The 10,898-nt window shown below is 45.6% G+C and overlaps 1 protein-coding gene across 1 annotated transcript in view; it reads left to right on the top strand.

Moving 5' to 3' along the window:
- LOC311130511 (1-phosphatidylinositol 4,5-bisphosphate phosphodiesterase gamma-1-like) overlaps positions 1 to 10,898 on the top strand; it is a 51,912-nt gene that overhangs the window by 18,587 nt on the left and 22,427 nt on the right. The window contains exons 9-18 of the mRNA XM_084163269.1: positions 1,570 to 1,665; positions 1,747 to 1,865; positions 3,085 to 3,170; positions 3,368 to 3,488; positions 3,620 to 3,788; positions 3,997 to 4,116; positions 4,231 to 4,353; positions 4,867 to 5,051; positions 6,594 to 6,794; positions 9,148 to 9,267. Coding sequence (XP_084019395.1) covers positions 1,570 to 1,665; positions 1,747 to 1,865; positions 3,085 to 3,170; positions 3,368 to 3,488; positions 3,620 to 3,788; positions 3,997 to 4,116; positions 4,231 to 4,353; positions 4,867 to 5,051; positions 6,594 to 6,794; positions 9,148 to 9,267 — 1,340 coding nt within the window. The remainder of the gene's footprint in view (positions 1 to 1,569; positions 1,666 to 1,746; positions 1,866 to 3,084; positions 3,171 to 3,367; positions 3,489 to 3,619; positions 3,789 to 3,996; positions 4,117 to 4,230; positions 4,354 to 4,866; positions 5,052 to 6,593; positions 6,795 to 9,147; positions 9,268 to 10,898) is intronic.

Raw genomic sequence — 10,898 nt, forward strand, 5'->3', positions numbered from 1 at the left:
GGGTCATGTTTCGGAGGACGCATGACTCGACCTTCGCCTCTCCCGAGCCCGTTGGGAAGTTGCAGCGATGAGACAAGATCGTAATTGGATATCATGAAAAGGGGGGTATAAAAAAGAAACAGATACTGTTGTGGGCTGAGACCATAGAGATGTACTAGAGAGCTCATCTTTGCACTAATGGTTTATGTGATAGCATGGACAGCGCCATTGAGAGCTATCTCCATTTTATTGTTCTCCATTTTCTTCTTCTACTACTTCTATGAGTTTATTGATAGTTTGTGGACAAACTGAAAGGGTGCATTGCCACCAGGAGTGTGTTGTCTGAACAGGCATCAGAATCTCCTCAATTTCTTTAAATAAAAACTAAGAAGCTGTTCAGGGAAGAAGGTGTTCAGGTTGCAGGAGGTTTTGGTCATGATTGACCTGAACCGTTTGCCAGAGGGGAGTCTTTGGAAGAGGGGGTGACCGGGATGTAAGGGGTCGGTGATGATCTTTCCTGCACGCTTCCTTGTCCTGGAGTCGTGAAGGTCTACGATGGAGGGCAGGTGGCAGCTGATGACCCTCTCAGCAGACGCACAATCCGTTGCAGTTTACCCTTGGACCAGGCAGAGGCATTCCTGAACCAGACAGTGATCGAGGAGGTGAGGAGGGCTCGATGATGGCTGTGTAGAGTGAGAGTTTTAATTTCTTCAGTTGACGCAAGAAGTACACCCACTGGTGTGCCTTTTTGGTGACCGCTGTGATGTTGTCCTCCCACTTGAGGTTGTGGGAGATGATGGTCCCCAGGAATTTGAATGACTCAGCCGTACTTACAGCTGAGTCGTTGATTTCAAGCCGTAAATTCTTTGTGACTGCACCAGGCCACCATCCGGTCAACCTCTCTTCGGTACATGGACTCATCACCGTTGGAGATAAGGCCGACTAGGGTGGTGTCATCTGCGAACTTGAGTAGCTTGACAGACAGGTCGTTGGAGGTGCAGTCGTTGGATTAGAGTGAGTAGAGAAGAAAGGAGAGCATGCAACCCTGCGGCGCTCCAGTGCTGAGGGACAGAGAGTCCAAGAGGTGTTTTCCCAGCATCATGTATTGTGTCCTGTTGGACAGGAAGTTGTTGATCCACCGACAGATGGAGTCAGATAACTTCGCACAAGTCCTTGGGTTGTCGAGGTGCTGAAGGATGTAGTGGAGATCCATGTTGACAGCTTCATCCACACACCTGTTGACTCTGTAGCCGAACTGCAGGGGGTCAAGGAGGGTGTCAGTGAAGGTTTTGAGGTGGGATAGGATAAGGCTAAGGTTGGTGATTAACTGCCATATGGAATGTTTGCTCAGGAGTATAATTCATTGGTGATCCCTCCTGATGACCTGGATGGATTTCTGTGATCCTTCCTTAACCCATAGGAAGTCCCACCAAGTTGACTACATCAAAATGGTGAGTCCTCAATGGTGCTGCCCATGCTAAAACAGGCTTTGTGGCAAATGAGCCCTCTATCCAACTCTATGGCTGAGACATTGGATGGAGGGATAGAGGGTCGCATGTTGATGATGTCATGATCCTGTGACACATGCAGGAGTCATGGGCGTCGGACATGAGCCGCGTCAGAGAGTTCCTAATGGGCTACCTGAGGGGTGGAGCACAGACCGAACCTATGCTACAGCTAGATGAGGTGAGACACACACACCCACGCACACACACACCACTCTCTCTCTCTCCCTGGTCTGCTCATCCTCTAATGTTCTCTGTTCAGTTCCTGACGTTCCTGTACTCCAAGGAGAACTCATTGTGTGACCCTCGACCTGCTGCTGTTGTCTCTGACGATATGAAGAGACCCCTGTCTCAGTACTGGATCTCCTCATCACACAACACGTAGGGTCACACCTCTATACCTCTACCTCTATTTCTCTGTCTCTCTCCACCTCTAACTTTCTCTACCTCTCTGTCTCTCTATACCTCTACCACTCTCAACCTCTCTCTCTCTCTCCACCTCTGCTTCTCTCTACCTCTCTGTCTCTCTATACCTCTACCACTCTCAACCTCTCTCTCTCCACCTATACCTCTCTCTCTCTCTCCACCTCTAACTCTCTCTACATCTCTGTTTCTCTATACCTCTACCTCTCTCTACCTCTCTACCTCTCTCTACCTCTATCTCTCTCTTGCTCTCTCTCTCTCCACCTCTACCTCTCTCTACCTCTCTGTCTCTCTATACCTCTACCTCTCTCTACCTCTGTCTCTCTCCACCTCTACCTCTCTCTCTCTCTCCACCTCTAACTCTCTCTACCTCTCTGTCTCTCTATACCTCTACCACTCTCAACCTCTCTCTCTCTCTCCACCTCTAACTCTCTCTACCTCTCTGTTTCTCTATACCTCTACCTCTCTCTACCTCTCTACCTCTCTCTACCTCTATCTCTCTCTTGCTCTCTCTCTCTCCACCTCTACCTCTCTCTACCTCTCTGTCTCTCTATACCTCTACCTCTCTCTACCTCTGTCTCTCTCCACCTCTACCTCTCTCTCTCTCTCCACCTCTAACTCTCTCTACCTCTCTGTCTCTCTATACCTCTACCACTCTCAACCTCTCTCTCTCTCTCCACCTCTAACTCTCTCTACCTCTCTGTTTCTCTATACCTCTACCTCTCTCTACCTCTCTACCTCTCTCTACCTCTATCTCTCTCTTGCTCTCTCTCTCTCCACCTCCACCTCTCTCTACCTCTCTGTCTCTCTCCACCTCTACCTCTCTCTACCTCTCTCTACCTCTCTGTCTCTCTACCTCTATCTCTCTCTTGCTCTCTGTCTCTCTCCACCTCTACCTCTCTCTACCTCTATCTCTCTACCTCTACCTCTCTCTACCTCTCTGTCTCTCTCCACCTCTACCTCTCTACCTCTCTGTCTCTCTACCTCTATCTCTCTCTTGCTCTCTGTCTCTCTCTCAAATTCCATCATTCATACTGCTCATTCCATCTTCCATGTAACTCTCTCTCCCTATTCACTTCCTTTCCTATCGTCCTCTCTCTCCCTCCCTCTTCCTCATTCTCTCCATCCCCCCTCTCCACCTCTCTCTCCCTCTCCCTTTCTCCATCTTCTCTCTCAGGTATCTGACAGGTGATCAGTTCTCCAGTGAGTCATCTCTAGAGGCCTACGCTCGCTGCCTAAGGATGGGCTGTCGCTGCATAGAACGTAAGACACTTCATCCTCTCTAACTCCCTCCATCTCTCTTTCTCAATTCAATTATATTCAAAATGCTTTATTGGCATGACAAAACATGTTTTATTGCTAAAGCAACAACACACAAGAATAAAGCATGCAGGAACATTCAAGGCAACTATTGATCAAATCTAACCTTGACCTTGCTCTGTGTGTAAACATTGTTTCAGTTGATTGCTGGGATGGGCCCGATGACCTGCCAATCATCTACCATGGCCACACCCTCACCTCCAAGATCAAATTCCTGGACGTGCTGCACACCATCAAAGAGCATGCCTTTGTCACGTCAGAGTGAGTAGACACACACACACAAACACACACACACACACACACACACTCATTCACTCACTCACTCAATCACTCACTGTCTCTCTTTAACGTGTGTGTGTGTCTTACGTGCGTGTTTGTATCTGTATCTCTAGGTACCCAGTGATCCTGTCCATAGAGGACCACTGTAGTGTGGTCCAACAAAGGAACATGGCTACTCACTTTAAGAAGGTGTTTGGGGATCTGCTGCTGACCAAACCAGTGGATCTGAATGCAGATGAGCTGCCATCGCCCTACCAGCTACGCAGGAAGATACTCATCAAGGTGACTGAACGACCGCACGGTCAAACACACTGATCATAACATGACCATGCCAAGTCTATGGGCTGTGTCTGACATGGCTGTCTGAAATGGTTATAGGGCCTCTGGTCAAAAGACTACTATAGGGAATAGTATGCCATTTCAGACACAATACTGACCCAAAGTCAACCATTAGTCAACCTAAACTAAACCGTGTGTGTGTGTGTTTCAGCATAAGAAACTAGTGGAGGGCACTCTGTATGAAGAGGTGACGTCAGCCAGCTACTCTGAGAGTGACATCAGTAACTCCCTCAGGAATGGCATTCTCTACCTGGAAGACCCCATAGACCACGTGAGTGTGTGTGAATATGTGTGTATGCGACATGTATGTGCATACAGTAGGTGTGTGTGTGTGTGATCATTTGTATGTTGCTTACTCGTGTGTGTGTGTGTGTGTGTGTTTCAGACGTGGACTCCCCACTACTTTGTTCTGAGCAGTAATAAGATATACTACTCAGAGGAGACCTCTCACTACCAGACTGCCGAGGAAGAGGAGGAGGAGGAGATGGAAGAGGAGGGGGGGAAAGAGGTGAGAGGGGTGGTTACAAAAGTGAGTGGAACAGACAATGCTTGCTCATACCTTATTTAACTGTCCTGTTTGGTCATATTTGGTAACAACATACTTTCCTTGACCTACTTGAAAGAATTCAACACACTTGAATGATCTTCGATGGGAGGAAAGAAACCTAAATGTAATTGTAAGGTAATTGTTAGGTAATTACTATTTTACCATGTAATTTCTAACTACAGTAGTTACTAGGTAAATAGCAGGATGTAGAATTAAGTGGAACGGAATGTTTTATAATTTGCATTTCTAATCTCTCTCTCTTTCTCTCTCTTTCTCTCTCTCTCTCTCTCTCTCTCTCTCTCTCTCTCTCTCTCTCTCTCTCTCTCTCTCTCTCTCTCTCCCCTCCCCCCTCTCTCCCCCTTCCCTTCCCTCTCTGCCCTCCCCCTCCCTCCCTCCCTCCCTCTCTCTCCCCTCTCTCTCCCCTCCCTCTCTCCCCTCCCCCCTCTCTCCCCCCTCTCTCTCCCCCCCATCTAGGAGTGTAACAACAATGAGCAACACTGTGCGGAGCGCTGGTTCCATGGGAAGCTGGGAGGGGGGCGGGATGGGAGGCAGGTTGCCGAGAAACTGCTGCAGGAGTACTGTGAGGGCGGGGGCAAGGATGGGACCTTCCTGGTTCGAGAGAGTGAGACCTTCGTAGGAGACTACACTCTCTCCTTCTGGTCAGTCACCTATCTATCCTTCATCTCTCTATCCATCCCTTCCTCTCTATGTCTCTATGCTGGTCCTCTCTATGCTGGTCCTCTCTGTGCTGGTCCTCTGTATGCTAGTCCTCGCTATGCTGGTCCTCTCTATGCTGGTCATCTCTATGTCTCTATGCTGGTCCTCTTTATGCTGGTCCTCTCTATGCTGGTCCTCTCTATGCTGGTCCTCTCTGTGCTGGTCCATTTTTTATGCTTGTCCTCTCTATGCTGGTCCTCTTTATGCTGGTCCTCTCTATGCTGGAGCTCTCTATGCTGGTCCTCGCTATGTCTCTATACTGGTCCTCTCTATGCTGGTCCTCTTTATGCTGGTCCTCTCTATGCTGGTCCTCTTTATGCTGGTCATCTCTATGCTGGTCCTCTCTATGCTGGTCCTATTTATGCTGGTCCCCTCTATGCTGGTCTTCTCTATGCTGGTCCTCTCTATGTCTCTATGCTGGTCCTCTCTATGCTGGTCCTCTTTATGCTGGTCCTCTCTATGCTGGTCCTCTCTATATCTCTATGCTGGTCCTCTCTATGCTGGTCCTCTCTATACTGGTCCTCTCTATGTTGGTAATCTATGCTGGTCCTCTCTATGCTGGTCCTCTCTATGCCGGTCCTCTCTATGCTGGTCTTCTTTATGCTGGTCCTCTCAATGTCTATATACTGGTCCTCTCTATGTCTCTATACTGGTCCTCTCTATGCTGGTCCTCTCTATGCTGGTCCTCTCTATGTCTCTATACTGGTCCTCTCTATGCTGGTCCTCTTTATGCTGGTCCTCTCTATGCTAGTCCTCTCTATGCTGGTCCTCTTTATGCTGGTCCTCTCTATGCTGGTCCTCTCTATGCTGGTCCTCTCTATGTCTCTATGCTGGTCCTCTCTATGCTGATCCTCTCTATGCTGGTCCTCTCTATGCTGGTCCTCTCTATGTCTCTATGCTGGTCCTCTTTATGCTGGTCCTCTTTATGCTGGTCCTCTCTATGCTGGTCCTCTCTATTCTGGTCCTCTCTATGCTGGTCCTCTTTATGCTGGTCCTCTCTATGCTGGTCCTCTCTATTCTGGTCCTCTCTATGCTGGTCCTCTCTGTGCTCAAAACTTGAGACATCTGTGGCATTGTGTTGTGTGACAAAACAGCACATTTTAGAGTGGCCTTTTATTGTCCCCAGCACAATGTGCACCTGTGTAATGGCAATGCTGTTTAATCAGCTTCTTGATATGCCACACCTGTCAGGTGGATGGATTATCTTGGCAAAGGAGAAATGTTCACTAACAGGGATGTAAACAAATGTGTGCACACAATTTGAGAGAAATAAGCTGTTTGTGCGTATGGAACATTTCTGGGATCCTTTATTTCAGCTCATGAAACATGGGACCAACACTTTACATGTTGCATTTATATTTTTGTTCAGTATAGTACACTAAATAGGGAGTAGGGTGCCATTTGGGATCTTGTTGGTCCCCAGGACATAATGTCATGTGTGGGCCCTTCCATCTTGATTGACACCTGTGGCCCCTCCCCTCCAGGCGATCTGGGCGTGTGCAGCACTGTAGGATCCACTCCCGCCAGGAGTCTGGCTCCACCCGCTACTACCTGACTGACAACTTGGTGTTTGACAGCCTGTATAGACTCATCTGCCACTACAGAGACACTCCCCTACGCTGCAACGAGTTTGAGATGAGGCTGGGCAGCCCTGTACCACAGCCCAACGCACACGAGAGCAGAGAGTAAGAGGGGAGGGGGTTGGGGGTGGGGGTGTGAGAGAGAAAGAGAGAAAGAAAGAGTGTTAATGTGTTATTATAAACTGGGTGGTTCGAGCCCTGAATGCTGATTGGCTGACAGCCGTGGTGTATCAGACCGTATAACACAGGTATGACAAAACATTTATTTTTACTGCTCTAATTACATTGGTAACCAGTTTATAATAGCAATAAGAACCTCGGGGGTTTGTGGTATATTGCCAATATACCACAGCTAAGGGCTGTGTCCAGGCACTCCGCGTTGCGTCGTGATGCAGTGGGAAAAAAGTATTTGATCCCCTGCTGATTTTGTACATTTGCCCACTGACAAAGACATCAGTATAGATCAGTCTATAATTTTAATGGTAGGTTTATTTGAACAGTGAGAGACAGAATAACAACAACAAAATCCAGAAAAATGCATGTCAAAAATGTTATAAATTGATTTGCATTTTAATGAGGGAAATAAGTATTTGATCCCTCTGCATAACATTACTTAGTACTTGGTGGCAAAACCCTTGTTGGCAATCACAGAGGTCAGACGTTTCTTGTAGTTGGCCACCAGGTTTGCACACATCTCAGGAGGGATTTTGTTCCACTCCTCTTTGCAGATCTTCTCCAAGTCATTAAGGTTTCGAGCCTGATGTTTGGCAACTCAAACCTTCAGCTCCCTCCACTCCAGGACCTTAATGTGCTTCTTCTTGAGCCACTCCTTTGTTGCCTTGGCCATGTGTTTTGGGTCATTGTCATGCTGGAATACCCATCCACAACCCATTATCAATGCCCTGGCTGAGGGAAGGAGGTTCTCACCCAAGATTTGACGGTACATGGCCCCGTCCATCGTCCCTTTGATGCGGTGAAGTTGTCCTGTCCCCTTAGCAGAAAAACACCCCCAAAGCATAATGTTTCCACCTCCATGTTTGACGGTGGGGATGGTGTTCTTGGGGTCATAGGCAGCATTCCTCCTCCTCCAAACACGGCGAGTTGAGTTGATGCCAAAGAGCTCCATTTTGGTCTCATCTGACCACAACACTTTCACCCAGTTCTCCTCTGAATCATTCAGATATTCATTGACAAACTTCAGACGGGCCTGTATATGTGCTTTCTTGAGCAGGGGGACCTTGCGGGCGCTGCAGAATTTCAGTCCTTCACGGCGTAGTGTGTTACCAATTGTTTTCTTGGTGACTATGGTCCCAGCTGCCTTGAGATCATTGACAAGATCCTCCCGTGTAGTTCTGGGCTGATTCCTCACCGTTCTCATGATCATTGCAACTCCACGAGGTGAGATCTTGCATGGAGTCCCAGGCTGAGGGAGATTGACAGTTCTTTTGTGTTTCTTCCATTTGCGAATAATCGCACCAACTGTTGTCACCTTCTCACCAAGCTGCTTGGCGATGGTCTTGTAGCCCATTCCAGCCTTGTGTAGGTCTACAATCTTGTCCCTGACATCCTTGGAGAGCTCTTTGGTCTTGGCCATGGTGGAGAGTTTGGAATCTGATTGATTGCTTCTGTGGACAGGTGTCTTTTTATAAAGGTAACAAGCTGAGATTAGGAGCACTCCCTTTAAGAGTGTGCTCCTAATCTCAGCTCGTTACCTGTATAAAAGACACCTGGGAGCCAGAAATCTTTCTGATTGAGAGGGGGTCAAATACTTATTTCCCTCATTAAAATGCAAATCAATTTATAACATTTTTGACATGCGTTTTGACATGGGATTTTTTTGTTGTTATTCTGTCTCTCACTGTTCAAATAAACCTACCATTAAAATTATAGACTGATCATTTCTTTGTCAGTGGGCAAACGTACAAAATCAGCAGGGGATCAAATACTTTTTTCCCTCACTGTATGAACAGTCATTAGCTGTGGTATATTGGCCATATACCACACCCCCTCGGGCCTTATTGCTTAAGTAACACACATGTTGTGTTTCCCATGTTCACACACACACACACACACCAGTGGAGGCTGCTGAGGGGAGGACAGCTCAAAGTAATGGCTGGAACGGAGCAAATGGAATGGCATCAAACACATAGAAACCATGTGTTTGATGTATTTGATACCATTCCACCTATTCCACTCCAGTCATTACCACGAGCCCGTCCTCCCCAATTAAGGTGACACCAACCTCCTGTGACACACACATGCCCTCGTACACGCACACACACGTCCTCGTACACACACACGCCCTCGTACACACACATGCCCTCCTACACACACGCCCTCATACACACACACGCCCTCGTACACACACACACACCCTCGTACACACGCCCTCGTACACACACACGCCCTCATACACACACATACAGACACGTGAGTACTCTGTGTATGCTGTGTTTAGGTGGTTCCACTCCAGTCTGTCTCGTGTCCAGGCTGAACACATGTTGATGAGGGTACCCAGAGACGGAGCCTACCTGCTCCGCAAACGCAGCGACATCAACTCCTATGCTATCTCCTTCAGGTAACACACACACACACATGCATACACACACACACACACACACATACACACATACAAACATACACAGAAAAACAAACACTGTTAAATTATATTCAAATAAAATAAAAAATTTGTTTTTCACATGCTTCGTAGACAACAGGTGTAGACTAACAGTGAAATGCTGACTTATGGGTCCTTTTCCAACAATGCAGAGTTAAAGAGAAGATAAAATAGAAAATAGACACAGTGAATAACGAATAAAAATAAAGAGTAAAAATAACGTGGCTATATACAGGGAGTAGAAAATAACATGGTTATATACAGGGAGTAGAAAATAACATGGTTATATACAGGGAGTAGAAAATAACATGGCTATATACAGGGAGTAGAAAATAACATGGTTATATACAGGGAGTAGAAAATAACATGGTTATATACAGGGAGTAGAAAATAACATGGTTATATACAGGGAGTAGAAAATAACATAGCTATATACAGGGAGTAGAAAATAACATGGTTATATACAGGGAGTAGAAAATAACATGGTTATATACAGGGAGTAGAAAATAACATGACAATATACAGGGAGTAGAAAATAACATGGTTATATACAGGGAGTAGAAAATAACATGACAATATACAGGGAGTAGAAAATAACATGGTTATATACAGGGAGTAGAAAATAACATGACAATATACAGGGAGTAGAAAATAACATGGCTATATACAGGGAGTAGAAAATAACATGGTTATATACAGGGAGTAGAAAATAACATGGTTATATACAGGGAGTAGAAAATAACATGGTTATATACAGGGAGTAGAAAATAACATGGTTATATACAGGGAGTAGAAAATAACATGGTTATATACAGGGAGTAGAAAATAACATGGCTATATACAGGGAGTAGAAAATAACATGACTATATACAGGGAGTAGAAAATAACATGACTATATACAGGGAGTAGAAAATAACATGGCTATATACAGGGAGTAGAAAATAACATGGTTATATACAGGGAGTAGAAAATAACATGGTTATATACAGGGAGTAGAAAATAACATGGCTATATACAGGGAGTAGAAAATAACATGGTTATATACAGGGAGTAGAAAATAACATGGCTATATACAGGGAGTAGAAAATAACATGGTTATATACAGGGAGTAGAAAATAACATGGCTATATACAGGGAGTAGAAAATAACATGACTATATACAGGGAGTAGAAAATAACATGACTATATACAGGGAGTAGAAAATAACATGGTTATATACAGGGAGTAGAAAATAACATGGTTATATACAGGGAGTAGAAAATAACATGGTTATATACAGGGAGTAGAAAATAACATGGCTATATACAGGGAGTAGAAAATAACATGGTTATATACAGGGAGTAGAAAATAACATGGCTATATACAGGGAGTAGAAAATAACATGGTTATATACAGGGAGTAGAAAATAACATGGTTATATACAGGGAGTAGAAAATAACATGGCTATATACAGGGAGTAGAAAATAACATGGCTATAAACAGAGAGTAGAAAATAACATGGCTATATACAGGGAGTACCAGTACCAAGTCGATGTGCAGGGGTAGGAGGTAATTGAGGTAGATATGTACTGTAAATACAGTGCATTCAGAAA

Source organism: Coregonus lavaretus, assembly GCF_964263955.1.
Source record: "Coregonus lavaretus genome assembly, chromosome: 6".
Classification (NCBI taxonomy): Eukaryota; Metazoa; Chordata; class Actinopteri; order Salmoniformes; family Salmonidae; genus Coregonus; species Coregonus lavaretus.